This window comes from Neocloeon triangulifer, unplaced genomic scaffold (genome assembly GCF_031216515.1).
Source record: "Neocloeon triangulifer isolate White Clay Creek 2 clone unplaced genomic scaffold, ASM3121651v1 ptg000014l, whole genome shotgun sequence".
NCBI classification, from domain to species: Eukaryota; Metazoa; Arthropoda; class Insecta; order Ephemeroptera; family Baetidae; genus Neocloeon; species Neocloeon triangulifer.
The window spans coordinates 4,173,038-4,189,821 of record NW_026775556.1 but is presented as its reverse complement, the minus strand read 5'-3'; the positions used below and the strand labels follow the sequence as shown (position 1 = coordinate 4,189,821).

Here is a 16,784-nt window from a genome sequence, read left to right as displayed (position 1 = left end):
TCTAAAAAAAATTGCACTCTTGTTTCCTTCATTTGAAATTGAATGACTAAGAATTATTTGGCATTTCTTCCACACATGCGTATTAAATTAAAAAATTGAAATTCATCTATTCTTTAAAAAATATTAAGTGAGACTAATTTCTGCTGGTGTGTTAATCTTTACAGAAAAATAACATTTCATGTAATTTAAAAAAATGGACCTTATTCTAATTGATTTTTTTTTATTCACTTTAAAAGAATTATAAATCATATTCATTCAGGATTAATAAGGGTTCTCTCGTTTGAGAGAAGAATAGATTTAAATATGAATGGGAGATTAAATTTCGTGTTCTGGGCTGGTTTTTGTTGGTTCAATCTAGAAAGAAGAAATCGCCGAGTTTCAAGTGAATAAATGTGGAGTGCGACTCACATTAATTTTTTTCACGTTTTTTATCTGCTGGATTAAATCAACAAAATATCGGAATTAATGTAAATTTGGAACTAACTTGCTTTGAAAAGACAAAGCGAATGGAAATTAATTTAATTGTTTCTGACTGCTCGCCCAGTAAGCATTAATTTAAAAGTAGTTATAGTTAAAGCATTGTTAGAAAAGATGAAAACGCGTTCACCTATTATGGAAGATTTGGTTTGGCAAGGTGCGTGTTGGCTGCACCCTTTTCTGCACGGGTCGCGAAAAAGCAATTACGAGAGAGATTGAAATTTGTTATTGCGTGGCGGCCGAAAATGGTCTGCGAGAGACAGAGAAGCAAACCTTGACATTGGCACTAAGGAGATATAATTAATGCGATACTCATCTGCACAAAAGATGGAACCAGTTTGTGCCGGTCAGGTGTGCTTGGGAAATAAATCGGTCCGAGCAACAACCTCCCGTCAGGGTTTTCCTCTCCTGCGAGAGAGATTCCAAGCAGATCAACGCAGGTGTGCAAATACTTGCAGCCCAAACCGAGAATAAATTGATATCAAGTTCAAATAACACAAAAATAATTTTAATTTTTTTAGGCTTTTGATTTTATACAGAGTGGTCGCGATCAAATTTCATTCTTTCCTGACAATAGGGCCCAATTTGATACGCAATTAATATCTGGCGAGTGACAGAGGTTATTTCAAAGTCACCAAAAGAACATCTCCAGAAGTCGCTTCGCTTTTTTACTTCCATATAGGCTAGGGGAAATTTCAAACATTTTTATTAGCATAACCTGACTCTTCTCTCACATCATGAGAAATGGTCATATGCCATCTAAAAAATTAACTTTTATTTTTCTTAGTTAGAAAAAAGGTATGGTTAAAACTGTTCTTTACCTTTTATGTTAGCGATTTATCTTTTTTATAGTTAATTTTGTTAAGAAAAAAAAGATAAGTTTTCTGTCTTGCCATATTCTTTGGTTCGTATTTTTGACGCTCGACTAAATTCCCCTCTCCTTAATTTAGCCAAAGGGTATACTTTTATTTTCATTCCGCAAAAACGAGTTGTGTTACGTAAGAGACGAGAATGAGAAAATGAGCAGAGATCAGAAAGTACTCACGATTTTTTGAAAATGACGCAAGTTTGAGGAGGGCTAGTTGGACCATAATTAAATCAACATTTCCCTTTTTCATTAGAGGGCAGTTGAGAAAAACACGCACGCACGCACTCACTCATCAATTTGCTTGAATTTGTTTGTTGTGGGCGAGCACATCACATAAAAATTACCCATTCAAGGTCTTCAATGAAAACACATTAGCGTCCGCAAAGGAAACAGAACAGTGAAAATTTAATTCAGACGAGAGCAGCACACAATTGAGAGGCTCTTGATAATTGGCCTCTTGTTGAAAAACAAATTCGTATTTTTCCTCTTTTACTTATGATTTTCCACGGAATTAATTATGCATTATGCTTTCCCAGTGTGACTCACTGGCCGCCGCTCAATTTCCTCCTCTCGTTTGCAGCAGATTTGCATGTGAGAAACTTGGTTTTCCTCGAAATCTGTATAGCAAAGAGGAAAAAAGTAATCAATAAATAAATATTTAAATCCTAAATTCTCAAGTTCAAACTTTGATTTTTTTCTTTCTGTTGAATCAAGGCAATTCCTAAAATTTTAGATGCTTTTATTGTCAGTAAAGTTAGTTAAAAAATTGGAAGTGTCTGGAAATCGATTTGAAGTGAAATACTATTGGAAAGGGGAAGATATGATAAACTTTCAGAATGAGAACGGAAAAAGCTAAAATATATTTTGAAATTTTAATTTATTTATTTCCATCCACACCCAACAAGAAAATTTATCATAAATCTTTTTGTCACGATTTAAATTTGTGAGAAAATGTTGATTTAAGTTTTTAAAACCTACTCTCATTTCATTTCTTAATAGGGTTCTCACCACTGCACACTCTCCAGTCTCCAGTAAGATTTTTTACATAAAAAAATCATAGCGTTTTCTTTTTCCCATACTATATTTAAAATTAGCTTTTATCTAATTTAGTAAAACTCAAAATATTCATAATTTGCAAAATAAAAATATGTTTTGAAATTTAAAAAGTTATGCACGTGCCGCACTGATTGTCATAATTTTTGCTTTACGATTCAGTGCCGGCGTTTGTTTGTTGAAAGGTCACGGCATTGCGTGCTGCTGAGCGACGGACCAAGTTCGCGATGTGACTTATCGGCTGCATGCAAGAAAGAATGGATCCTTCCTTTCCACTGCAACTCGCGTACCCGGAATGCAAATGAATGCAATTTACGATTATATTCTTCTTCTTCTTCCTTCCGCGCGCCAAACGACAATAAATAATAACACAAAGAATGGTACACGTCAGAAGCAGCAAGAAGAATTGTTTGTTTTGTTTGTGTGTACTTTGCTCATTGTTTTATTGATCCTCCGTGTCGCGCATGTTGATTGCATTGACACCCTATCACCACGGATTCAAGTGCAATATCAATTTGAAGAATAAAGCTCTATTTGGAATTTTAATTAGACGGACAGAAATTCGAAAGTGATTGAAATGAAAAATTAACTAATTGAGCCGAAATGACGAAATAGCAGGGCAGGGTAATAAGTTTAAATAAAAAAGTGCACCTTGAAATGCGAGACCCGCGCTCTCGCTAATGTCAATGACAAAACAATGGAAGAAAGGTTGCGAGCATAAACAAAACATATTCAACCTGGATCCTTTCCATATTTTCTCAAACGGCGCACGTTGTTTATTTTTTTGGCGAGTGATCTTGTGAACCCGAGAGCAGTATCAAGTCGCGACCCCCGAGTTCAGCCGTGACTTTTACTTTTCACAAAAATATGCAGCGTGATATACATTGTGAAAAAAGACCCTACTGTCGATTTATGCGCACGCCCTGCGACAATTTTAAAAATAATGTACATAATTTCAACAAAATTGAAGGTGATGTTTTTTTTTAAATTGAAGATAAACACAAAGACATTTAAAAGGTTGATTAGGTAACTAAATTAGCCATGAAATTAAATTGTAATGTTTTTGTTGACAAAGAGCAACATGGGATGGTAATAAATCAAAACTCATCTGCGGTCATAAATTAAAGCACGATTGAATGGAAGTCTCATTCGCTGTCTTGATCATTAATATTTTGAAAGTCATGCAAAAGCCCTGATCACATAATATAATATATGTACCATATTTATGCCACGCTATGATTTCAATTCCATTAAACTGCCAAATGGGACAGAGATGATGGCAAAAAATAAATGTTGTTTAAGTATCAATTGGGGGGTAAAATTTTCGAACCCAATAAACATACTTTTGAAACTAAAATATAATACAAATAAAGAACTACTAGTATTTCGTAAACTTTTGATTCATTGTTATATATTATTATTATTTTATATACCATAGAAAATACTTTGGTTATAAAAGAACCCATAATAACCCTAATTTTTTTTTAATATTGTGAAAAGAAACGTTAAGTGTATGAAACTGGATGAGTAATCGACCGACACAAATGTAGAACATTGAAATTAATTAATCTGAATAATAGCCCATAGTGTATTGGGGAAAAAATATAAAAATTATCGCGAATCAACACACACATAAAAAGTACTTTCCATTTTTTACTTCAACCACCTAAAATTATTTAATCTAGCTGCTTTGATTTGATTCAGCTATTTGGAAACTTTTCCTCTCTCCAAAACTATCTCGGCAGGTAGGAAACTTTTGGAGTGTGGTAAAGAATGCGAGTATTTTTATCAGCAGCCGAGAGTGCACCCTTATTAATTAGTGGCTCGTGCGTATTCGACGTGATTGCTGATAAGCAAAGTCAGTGGTTGTAAATCTCGCTCAGTTAGAACAGGCGCCGCACACACTTGATAAGCCCCGGCCGTCGATAACGAAACAATTAGACGCGCTCTCGCCGCCACCGCCGCGATAAAAACAGAATCAGAGTTGGTATTGTGTAGAATTAAGTGGTGCAGCGTCGAGGGTTCACTCGCTCTCCAAAATTAAGCCTCAAAAGTGCTGCCGCCGACCTGTGCAAATCTAATAATTCTTGTTTGTCACCAAAGTGCAACTTCAATTGAAAAAATTAACAAACTGATAAAAAAAATAAGTCCTAAAAAATCAGACAATGCGATTAAATTAAAAATCTGTTTCATTATTTTAAATCCCTTTCAATTGTAATCTTAACGACCTCTGGTCTCAGATTAAAAAGTACCCAGTTGTGATTATTTTCCTCTTCTGAGAAATGAGTATTGACATATTAAAAAAAATGTTTCCTGAGAAAATTTCATTTAGAATTTTGATTTTATTATAAAGTCATAGCAAAGAGAAAACTGCAGAATTCCTGGGTATCTAAATGTGAAGGTTTCCGGCAAAGCTTCCCTTTGCGTCTTTCTCTCAGTTTTTATCAGTTGTGAAGCATAATTATTTAGTAGCCAAGAGCGCATTGGTCTTTTTTACTGGATTGGCCTCCATTACCAAAGTTTCTGATTGTCTCAAAAGTGCATATTTTTTAAGGACCTTGTTAAACAGACAAAGGGAGAGGAGAATTTTATTTGCCTTGTAGTTTGTTACAATTCAACTTGCAGGAGAGAAAAATTAAAAGGTATTTAATTATCCAATTAACTGGGAAGTCCATTAGGATATTAATTTATTAAATATGAGACTTGTTTTTTAGCTCAAAGTTACACGGGAGGCTCTAAGTTGAATTTATTTTTCTCTCTTTGACGTCATATTCTTTATCTTTCAGGGACAAATTTTAATTTTCACAGGCTTTATCTGTCAATTATTTTAATTATATGATACCAGTATGATACAAATGACATTTAATTATTTTTAATTGAAATATCTGAAAATTTTGTTATAAATCACAAGTTTTCAATGAAAAAGAAATAAATAGCTTACGTTGTAATTTTCATCTTATAACAAATTCAAAACAATGGTAAGGATAAAGTTTAAAATACGTGAGGAGCGATTTTATTTTATTCCTCTTCCTTGTTACCATTTGTGTAAATCCCATGAGGATGAGGAAAACCTCAAAGAAATTAGTATATACACATATTTTATTGGAAAATGTATATACTAAAATCTTTTTTTATTCAGTGTATTATCAGTGTATTTATTTCAAACAACTTTTTCTGTTCTTAAGAACAGAATTTTTACCAATTTAATCATTTAATGAATTAACATCAGATGCTTTTTTTAGTTGATGAAGTAAGAAGAGGAAGCGTAATTAAAAGAATTATTTACAGAGAGAAATGTTTTTGCAATCTCGTCGGCGTAGGTAATGCATGAGCTGCGTTGTCCAGCATGGCTAGTTGCCAGGACGATTCACTCAGAGGTTGTAAAGGTGAATGTCAGGGCCAAGTACGCGCGGCATGGCTGCTGTCGCACGCTCCGTTAGCACCATGCATTTTCAATCAAGGAAGCTACTTTCTGCTCCACCAATTCAATTTAAAACAAAAAAATGGCGGAAGTTTGAGAGTGGAAAGTATAAATAAACACACACAGAGAAGACAGTTTTATTTTAACCTTAAAACCACTTTCGCCCGCTTGACAATGCTCGTCTGGCAAATGAGAGGAAATTTTTTTACGGATTTTACTTTGTGAGGATTTTTTGTTGAACGGGAGAGTGCAAATTATATTGCTGCTTGTTGTGTGAAAATGTTTTCCAAAGTTCATAAACCGGTCACGAAAATTAAAGAGAACACCTGACTTTGTAAGTCTGTACAAACACAACAATTTTGCACTTCAATTATGGTCAATTGCGCACGCGGTAACAACGCTGTGTCACTTCTAATTATTATTTTTCACGCGCAAAAGCAACAACCGGCATGAGTTTGAATTAAATACCTCTCGGCAATGAAAAATTCTCTTTGAAACATGTCATTACCGCCCATCAATTCGCACAATGAAAAGTACGTGCCCAGCAATCGATTGTTAACATACGCGCGTGCCAACACTTTTCGCTTCGTTTGTCAGTGAAATAAGTAAAAAAAAAAGGAAGGAGTTACGTAACAAAATCCCCAGACCTCCATGCCCTTGAAATGTAAATAAAAACTCTTGTTACTTACTAAAAAGAAGAAAAAAATTTATCAGCGCGCTGATCTCGTTTTTGTATATTGCGTCTCAGAAGCTCCAAATGACTCTCATTTTAACATCACGCAATGCTAATTTTTTTAAGCAAGTATAACAATTTCTATTGTTTCTGTTCTGTACGCCGTGTTTTATCATTTCAGAGATTGAAAATCGTTAAAATCTTATGACGCTCAACTAAATACTCCAGAACTTGTCACGCCAATGTCATATAGTTATACGCAATAAGTGAATAAATTAGCGCGAGTTGAGAAATGTGTGGTGTAATAAGAGCAATTTTTATGATACAAAACAAGTCAGTTGATTGATGATGTTGTTTGGAATCAGCTTCATCATCTCTATGCTGTTTCCATTGTGAAAAGATCAATCTGCGATTTGGATCGTCCGGTATATGAGGTATGTACAGTATTGTGTGCATAAATAATAAACAACAATACAAAAGAATAATGAATAATTTTTAAAAATGCATAAATTGGATTTTCTGGGAAGAAATACATGTGATTATTGAAAAGTTTAAAGTAATAAAATTCCAGGCCATTCAAGAAACAACAATAAATAAATAAATAATTGACTTTATAAAGAATTTATTAACCATGCGCATTCACTTTAATTCCAAAAGCTCTGTTGGAAATATAAGAATTGCTAAATAAAATCATCAACAAGTATATATTTTGCCTGCTTGCGAGTGTTCTGTAATTATCTCTATTTTAAAGGCGCGCACGTTTTCCTCATTGCAGCGAGCATATTATATAAAATGTATAGAGCCGTGGGAAAACGTGCCTGCGTCTTAATTCCGTCGGCACCTCTGGCGTGGGTGCATGAGTCATATATGCGGAGAGAAGTGAAAAATAGGCGTATATTATTATATTGTGCGCGGCGGCACTTTCTTCGCCCACCAACAGATTTGTTCCGCAAAAAACCCCAGGGGCCAAAATATTCACATATATGTGTTGTTTGCAACAAGTGAACTGTCATTTGATGTGAGTGGGCGAATTGCATCGCGAATTATTTGCAGAATAGAACTCTCAGCGGGTTTTGTTTTCTACGTCGTGAGAGTAGCGTGTGGGCTTTTCGATGCAGGCCGCGTGCTAATTCAACGCCGCGTTCATTGCCTGCAAATGACCGTGCAGACATACGTCCAAACAATCTAGAATGAAAGGAAAATATTCTCAACAATAGTAGCGGCACTTCTAATTCAACTTGTAATAAATTAAACTAAATTTCTATGAATGATCTGGAAAATTTGACGTAGGCTAGTTTCAAAATAATTTGTCATAAAAAATTTTCAATCCCTTAAAAAAGAAAATCGGTGTGCGAAACCAGAACAGCAAAAACCTAGGGATAGGAAAAGTAAGCAATCACCTTCAGTCCTTCAATAATGATAAATAAAAAAATGTATAAATTGCTGTCATCGCTGGTACTAATAATTTTTAAGGTTTTAATACCCTAATTTGATATTTTTTTATCACCTAAAATAACTTCTAAGAACATCAATAATTATATTTATTTTTTCTTCTAAAATCAACTAAGCCTGATAACTTACTGCTCCAATTATTATTAACTATTCCGATCAGTTGCTTAATTTTGCCATCAATAAATCAAACCAGTTTGTGTCGCGAAATTTGTCATATATGCCTGATTTGGCCTCAAATAAATTTCACCTTTTTACTTGCAAATAAATCACCTATATAAATATATGCACTTGTTTAAATCACCTTTTTCCCCAAGCATATAAAACATGTTATTGTTATGACGTGAAAATTAGGCGGTGCACTATTAATAGACAGGGCCAAAATCATATTAGGCCAAAAACGAGAACGAGTGGCACCTTGAGCCGCAAATCCCTCGAACTCTGACCCGCGGAGGCCGAAAGTGAGCGCCGAAAGACGCGCGGTCGCAAAATGCATTGCTCGCAGCTCTTTCATTTCATTATTTACGGCCGCGCGCGCATTGTAATTTTGCGCTCTTTACCGCCGTCATTACCAACACGAGCCTTTGACCCCTTCCGAATAAACTTAGCCAAATTGTAATTCACTTCCAAAACAGGCGTGAAAACTCTTTGTTATCCCGCCTGATTTAGCAACTTTCCAAATCGGTGGTGTTTAATCAGGTTTCACTTACGTTTTTCACACGGTAAAAAGTGCAGAAAGGAAAAACAAACAAAAAATTACATGTTTAAAAAAATTAAGCTATATTATGCTATATATTACATTGAAATTTGTGGATTAAAACTGATTAATATTTCTTGAAAAATTTGGCATGCGTACTTGACCAAACAAAGTATAAAAAAATTACAAAATATTTCGAAATATCTAGTAATTCACAAAAATGTAGTCAGTACAAATTTAATATGGTACAGATGAAAAAAGACTCTTTGTTGAGTATTTCGGTTTGCATCTCCAGGATCAATGTTTGAAAATATATTTTACCATTAGATTAAATTCGTCTCTTTGACACTTTTATTAAATATAATTGTATGCTTCAAAAAGTTATATTAAAAATTCTGAAAACTTCCCTCGTCTAAAAGTTTTGAAAGTTAATTAACATGAAGAGTAGGTAGTCGGTGAGATGTCTTTTTTGGGGTGACAAAGAAAAATGGAAATGTCAGATAATATATGTAATTCCAGAGGAGACCAGCAAAAACTTTTGTTGCGAAATTTAGTCAGACAGACATGTTTTTATATTTGCTGCTGGATGAATTCGCAAAAGGTGCCTTGTGCAACAATTAGAGCTGCTTCTGGTAAACGAATCAGATTTGCCTTTCTTCTGCCGCCGCTACACTACTTTTATTCTCGCATGCAATCATAACACATTTTCGCCGCGGGGACTTGTTGCTTTTTTACAACAATATATACATATGTTGTGCCCGCCAGTGGAAATACAAATTTCTCTCCCGCGCACAGCAGCACAATAAATCACAGCTTGCTCCTTGAGTGAGGTAACAAAACCCTTCACTGAGCTTTGCCCCCGCGGGCCACAAGTGTCCCTTCCAGCTGCTACCAATTTGCTTCAAAATTACGCTCAAACTCATTCTCCGCCTCAAACTCACGCTAATTCTATTTGATAGCCCTTGATATTATTGAAATAAAATGATGCAGTTGAGAAACTTAATGCAGACCTTCATTCGCCTACACAATTTTTGATAAGAACTAATTGTTCGAAGCGATTCATAATTGTTAGAGGATAATTATATGCAGAGCTAGCTATCAACTTTTTGCTGCGCGGCCTGTAATTGTGTATGCGTAAGTTGATAAAAATGGCCAAGGCCATGGAGGTGCAGTACTGTATAATTTTATCGAGTCCTTTTGCAAACGAATTTGGTCATTTGGCTAATAAGAAATAAAAGCGGTTGCAAATTTACCTGATTTATTTATTTAATTCTAGAATTATGCAGTGATCAAAATGTACAAAATTTAAAAATTATGCACTAATTAACATTGTAAGCTTCCGATCCACCGAGCAATCAATGGGATTAGGAAAGCAGTTTAAAATTAAATTCCTAACAAAATAAGTTATAAAGTTTCTCCGGTCTCAACTCAGAACTTGTCTGTTTTTCCTCCCACACTGCAGACACAATTAACATACAATTATCACAGCTGACATGAACTGCAAGTAGTGTTGCCTGTGAGGGTCGAGAATAAAATTGATAAAAGTGTCGTTCATCTGACATGGTTTAGTTTCGTACAGCATTGGAAAGTTTCTTATCAAAAATTTTCTTTCTTTTCCTCGACCCCTTTGATTTGGAATTAAGTAGAGAGATCATTAATAAGTTACTCAAGAAAATTAGCACAATTTAAAACACTCATATAGTGGAAAGTATGGGTTGTCCGAGGAGCAAATCAGAGAGCAAAAGGTCTGTCTTGTTTCGAGATGGCAGCAGAAGAATGAATTCAGCACTACAAGGCACCTTCTCAAAGGTTGGCCCCTGGCCGCAGATCCCTCAGCGTTATCTGATTTGCGTCGCTTTCCTAGCAGCCACCGTTGTTTCTAAAGAAAACATAAATAAAAAAAATATAATCGAATTAAAAATCCAAGTCTCACATGTTGGGGTCAAAGAAAACGTCAGACTGGATGTAGATGAAGTAGACAACGATGAAAGAGAGCAGGAGAAAGACGGATCCGAAGCTGATGACAAAAGCCTCATGGCCATATGAAGGCTTCAGGAAGATGCGCACTTCAAATGACTTCCAAACCGACTCGGTCCAGGTCGAAAACTGTCCAGACTTCCAGTCGTACCCTGCAAGATCACATCAGACATGGGGAATTAATTTATTTTCAAGTAGGATATTTACCTTCAATGTCAAAGGCAGGACTGGAGGCAGCTGAGTAGTTCATGGTTGTCTGGACGCAAACACCCTTGCTAGAATCATCATTTCCTCTCATCCACAGGTACTGATGTGTCTGTTAAGAAACAAGTACATTTTATAAGCTATTTTTTAACGTTTCACTTGTTCATTTTACAATATAACTTTCAAGTTAAGTCAGATTGCAAAAGAAACGAAGCCGTAATTTTTCTGAACAAAACAATTAGTGATTTTTTATAAGCTAACAATATGGAAGCATTTGCTAAACTTAAACTTCTAAAAAAATTCTTCACAATTTGTTTGAAATTTTTTTATCTATATTAAAAAGAATTTATGATATTATTCGACTTTGGCTTACAAGATCAGTTTCGTTGATTTTGCACTTGTCCTTGGTCACGTTGACCTCCTTGCCAGTGAGTAGGGCAACAAGTCTGCCTGTCAACCCGGTGGCAGCGTTTGGACCATTGGTGACTCCGACATACAAAGCTGGGGGGTACTCAAACAGTGTGTAATCATCATTGGTCGCCTGCCTCATCAGGGTGCAGTTGATCGAATTCAGATAGCAGTGCAGCATTTCATCCACCTTCGAATTCAATTAAAATTATAAAAAGAGAAACTCATCTCTATTTAATTATACCATTGAGGAGTTGACCCTGGCTGTTCCCGAGTAGGGCTTTTTGGCCATCAACTCGTAGATGGACCATCCGAGGGCGGTGCTCAGGTCAGCCAGGAAGGTCTGAATCGAGTCAGGGGCAGCAGTGGTGCCGTTCAAGTACGAAAACCCGAGCAACTTTGAGTCATCTAAGATGCTGTGGTAAAAACTGAAAAGAAACAAATTTGATTTGGGTCAGGATTAAGGGAAAAGATCAATTACTTGTTGGTGAAGGACTGGTCGTAGTCTGTGATGGCAACACCTGGCAACTTCGAGTCGGCTTTGACAAAGGACTGCAGAGAGACTGGGGGTAAAGAAGATGCTGAGCTGTCCAGGAACGACACGGGAATTGTTGACTGAAGCTTTTTCATGGCGTTGATGAAAGTGGCAACCTAAGAGCAAAATTTAATTAAGAAAGAAATTTTGAAAATGTCAATTTCACAATGTCTCTGATTTGCACAATTCAATTTAATGTCAAGTCAAAAATTAAATTGCTTTGATCAATTAACAACAGGAACAAAAGTTAAAAAAAAAATATTATGTGACAAATTCTTACATCATTATTGATGTCATTGCCAGCGGTTTTATGGAAAAACATGGGTGCCACTTTGCCACCCGCAGTCCTGTTGATTTGGGACAGCTGGTTCAACTCGATGACCATTCTGATCTTGTCAGTGCCCATCGAAGGCACATTTGCACTTTTCTTGGGGAACCTGATTTTAAAAATTAATGGTATAGTTAATTAAAAGCAACAGGAGTAAAAAAATATACATTTTGTTGTTTATGTCGTACAGGAGTCTAGAGGAGCCAATGTAGTCGTAGGCCTCGCCATTGAACAGCATCAACATGACGTTGCCGTCGGCTTCCTGCAAGTCAGTGTGGGCCAAAAGGTCGTAAGCGGCCAGGGCGGCCACCAGTCCGGCCACAGTGCTCACTGCCCCAGGCGACTCTCCATCAAACATGGAGGTTGTGTCGAGTCTGGCCGCCAAAATTATCACACTCCGGTCCGGCTCGCTTGCTTCCCGAGGGAACAAAGTTGCCCACACGTTGCGATCACCCATTGGGTCACAGTACCGCACTGCAAAATAAAAATAATAATAAATAACAACACTTTATTATGATTTCAACTAACCGACCAAAGAGTACAGAAATAGTAGAAAATTCTTTCAATTTTTATTATTATTATTTTTTAAAGCTAGAAATTTTTTATTTAGAGTCAGCGAGTATCTGATTTTTCAAAATAATAAATATGATTTTATTTTAGACAAATTTAAATGAATTTATAAAAGTATAAGATAATTATTTTATTTAGTGAAAATGTAAAACAATATTTATCTTCGAAACTTAAATAATAAAAATTCAAACTCACTTGGATTGAGGTTGTTGATCATGTTGCTCCTGCGAATACAAGTCTCCGAATCCTTGGCCGCAATCATGAAGGCCTGCATTTCCATGGCGCACAAGGAGCGGCCAGCCATCCCTTCCCTCACCGAATTGTGTTTTGTAAAGCACTATTGTATCAAAAAATTAATCATAAAGCTTCCAAATTACAACGTCAAATATTACGTCTGTAATTTTTTTGATGCTGGTGTCATTGTGGACAAAAAAGATGGGGAAGCCCCAGTCGATGAGCAGCAGCGAGTTGCCCTTGGGGTTCCAAGACTCTTTCTGGCCGCACTGCTGCTCGCTGAAGCTGGACAGCCCCGAGTAGCGGTTTGGACACTGGTCCTCGGGCGAGTACGAGGCCAGCGAACTCTCCTCCAGGTCTGAGCGCAGCAGCACCACGCCGTTGACCTTTGGCGACTCCTTCAGGGCGTCCAGGGTTTGCCTTTTCGGTTGAGATAAAATTCAAACGATGCAATTTGTATTTTGAGGTAAAATTTACCTGGTGAACATGTCTGAAAAGACAACGGCCATGTACTTGTCCTCCGGCGCCTCTTTGACGAGCCAGGCGACGTCTGCCTGGTTGTTCAGAACCTGCAGGACGCCAACATTGCCCGTCCTTTGCGCTGCAAAAAAGAAGAATTCTCGTTCAAGGAAAAAATGAACTTAGAGAGGCAAAAATTTGTATATTTACAGGCGCAGCCGAATTGGTGGGTGCCGTTCATGCGGCGGAAACACGCAGACGTGCCCTCGATGTTGGCGTAAATTCGGTCCTTGGTCCTCGTCGCGTCCGCACCTTTAACCAATCATCATGCAATTATTATCAACAAATAAAAAGAAGCTGCGAGAGATAAGCGCCACACAGGGATGGGCGACCGGGAAAAAATGATTATTTCGCCAAACTGGCTCTCGGCAGCCTATTATCCTCTAAAGTGAATTTTTCAGACTCGAGGCTTTGCATCTTAAATTACGAATATCGATTCTGAAACTCACCTTTGAGCAAAAACGCGGCGGAAAGTAGAAAAACGAGGACGAAATCGAGCCGATGCATCTTGTCGCCTTGTTGTTTTCTGCTGTCAGGTGATTTTGATTCGAGCTGCGCCGGCCTCCGGCAGATGTCTCTGAAAACTACGGTGCCTGCAACGTATGCTTTTTCAGCACATCATCGCCGTGCAGGTTGCATACTTCCAATTTTTCAGATTACCTAAATATATTACAAAAGAAAAAATTTATATTTTATAGAGGTGTCAAATCTTTTGAATAAGGATTGATAGACAGTCAGCAAGACAGGATCAGAAAGGATTAAAAAATTATTTTCCTATAAGTCGCCACGCGCTTTTCCCTCGTTTCTTATTTGAATCACACGCCGGGTACCCTCTCTTCTCTATATACGCACTCTCGGGGTGTAAAATTGAACTGCCAGAGGTCCAGGACGTCTAAGTGTTTTTCTCACCCCCTTCATTTTGGTGTTTCTTTTCATTTCTACCTTTTTTCCCTTATTAAGTGAGTCAGTGAATGATTCCGGACAAAGATCCGAATTAAAATAGTCTTTGTTTGATTCGTTTTCAAATCTGACTTATTTTAATAGGTAATTATGTTTAGAAATAGGATGAGAAAGCCCTTCTTTTTTAGAGTCATTGGCTCCCCCTGCACCCTTACAATTTTGGCTATTTAGCTTTTATATGGTTTTATATTCTTGTTTAAACCATTGTACGTTTGCAGTCTGCGAAAACGAGATGTCAAGCGACCTGAGTTTCTTCGATATGAAGGGCGGCTTTTACGGGGTGGCGACCGATTTTGGCCGGTGGTGGCAGACGGTTCTCGAGGTGCACATTGAGGTCACCCTGCCGCCCAACACCAGGGGCAAGGAGTGCCAGGTGGCGATCACCACCACGCAGCTCTCTGTACTAGTGCGAGGAGAAACGAAAATCAAGGTAATTTTTATAAACATATAATTAATTTCTGTAATTTTTAATACTTTAAAATTTTCTAAAGGGAAAACTGTTTGGGATTGTGCGACCAGACGAGTCTGTCTGGTCCATCGAGGGTGGCGTGATGACCATTCTTCTGGCCAGAAGTGACCACGCCATCAAGGAGGTCATCTGGCCTTCCCTGCTGGCTGATGGATCTTTTGCCCTGGACGCTGTTGCAGTCCATGAAACTAGGAAGAAACTTGATCTTGAGAGGTTCCAACTTGAGGTATACAACATTAAAAAAATAGATAATATATATCTTTAAAAATTACCTACAATTAATATAATATATAAAGGTTAAATTTATGAATTGTATAATTATATTTTCCGATTCACTTAAATTTAGATTTTGTAAAAAATTATTTAACACTCTGATTTTAATCTAAGTAAACTGATTCAACATAAAAATTAAATGAAACCCCTGAAATGTTTATTTCATTTAAAAAAAATCATTCCTATGAATTAATATTCATTAGTCAGTTCTGATAAACATTAGTACTATAGTTAAAGAGTCGATCGAAACTATTTGAGTTTAAGTAAAGACCAGAATAATATTACCTTACAATTTCCATTGATCTCAGCAGATCTCAGGTAAAAACACATAAATTTGCTTAACTTGAAGCAATTTTATTCCAATGACGTGCAACTTGACTTGACTGATTTTAAATTAGAGACAATTTTGTTGGTTGCAGAACCCTGGCTTCAACTTTAGCAACGCAAGACTGGCCAAGTGCTACGACACAGTCAAGCCGCTTCCTACTGAAGATGATCAGTGATGAGTACCAGCATGTGTGTGTTCAATTTTTTTAAATAACTAATATGAATAGTAACACTAAAATAATTTAAATAAAACCCACTAAAATGTAACAAATTGGGATTTTGTTTGAGTTTTCTCGCACACGCAAAAAGTCAATCCAACTTTCATTAAAAGCAGATGCTTTACAAAAAACCAGCCGAAACCGGAATTGTTATCGTTCAGGGGCAATAAATTTTCCCTCGTTTATGGCCGAATTAAAATTGTGTGTGCGTGTCTGGCAGAGGTGAGTTTGTTTAAACAGGGCTCTCCCTGATCAGACAGTCTCGCTTCTACCAAATAATACAGTACAGCGAGTATATTGATAGGCAAAGAATCCACACTAGTGTGTGCGAGCACATATAGTGGCTTCCCTCCCAAGACTCCACATTGCCTCACACATTCTGTCAATCCTCCTAAGAACATGAATGCCATGAATGCAAAAAAAAGTTTGTTTACTTCAGAAAATCGCGAGGAAACCAGCTATCAGAGATTTTTTTGATCAGGCTTGAGTCAGAAGTGAAAACCTATTCCTTCTAATTATAAGATGACGATTTTTTCTATAAGCTGAATTTAAAATTTTGTAGAAGTAAGAATCAATAAAAAGCCGCTAATTGACGATTAAATTCTCAGATATTTCAAGATTATTTTGATAAAGTAGTTATTTACCTAGTTTTTTTTTTTTTTTTTTTTTTAGCAAATTCAGTTATTTTTTTTATTTTTTTTTTATTTTGTGAAAATAAATTTGCAATTATTTTATTAAAACTTCCGATAATTTTCAAATTTTATAATAAACAAAGTGTTTTTACCTGGAGTCTATACAATTAAAAAAAAAAAACATTTTAGTGGTTTTAGTCTAGCAAGCCATTCACTTTGCATTTTTGTTTTGCGGGGGGTTGCATACTTTTCTTTTAGAACGTTTTATGCATGTAGTCTATTATTTATTAACAAAAAAGTTGAGTGGATTTTGGCGCTAAAAGTTTACAGTTTCTTAATGATTCAATCTAGCTATCAATTAAAATTTTTATGAAATTGCAAACTGACACTTTAAATTATGTTTCAGTTTTTGCTACGCCATATTTAAGCACAAAGAAATTTTTTATTGCCGTATCGATTATTTCATTTGGCGTGAAAGAGTAATGCAACAAT

At 36.4% G+C, this 16,784-nt stretch overlaps 2 protein-coding genes across 3 annotated transcripts; one reads left to right on the top strand and one right to left on the bottom strand.

The window, feature by feature from the left end:
- Positions 1-9,886: 9,886 nt before the first annotated feature.
- LOC132200525 (nicastrin) lies at positions 9,887-13,943 on the bottom strand. Its single transcript, XM_059626040.1, has 13 exons — positions 13,863-13,943; positions 13,564-13,665; positions 13,372-13,495; positions 13,053-13,314; positions 12,856-12,997; positions 12,258-12,564; positions 12,043-12,199; positions 11,709-11,878; positions 11,472-11,655; positions 11,193-11,417; positions 10,823-10,931; positions 10,572-10,767; positions 9,887-10,517 (listed from the first exon to the last, which is right to left on the bottom strand). The coding sequence occupies exons 1-13, from the start codon at positions 13,918-13,920 to the stop codon at positions 10,499-10,501; spliced, it is 2,055 nt and encodes a 684-aa protein (XP_059482023.1). The 5' UTR covers positions 13,921-13,943; the 3' UTR covers positions 9,887-10,498.
- On the top strand, positions 13,761-16,142 carry LOC132200527 (nudC domain-containing protein 2-like). Of its 2 annotated transcripts, none has more exons than XM_059626042.1 (4): positions 13,761-14,045; positions 14,592-14,803; positions 14,865-15,068; positions 15,535-16,142. In XM_059626042.1, exons 1-4 carry the CDS (start codon positions 13,985-13,987, stop codon positions 15,616-15,618), a joined length of 561 nt encoding a protein of 186 aa, XP_059482025.1. In that variant the 5' UTR covers positions 13,761-13,984; the 3' UTR covers positions 15,619-16,142. The 2 variants fall into 2 exon arrangements, with proteins under 2 accessions (XP_059482025.1, XP_059482026.1); XM_059626043.1 differs by lacking the exon at positions 13,761-14,045 and adding an exon at positions 14,306-14,457 and having other exon boundaries at positions 15,535-16,130.
- The last annotated feature ends 642 nt before the right edge of the window (positions 16,143-16,784 follow it).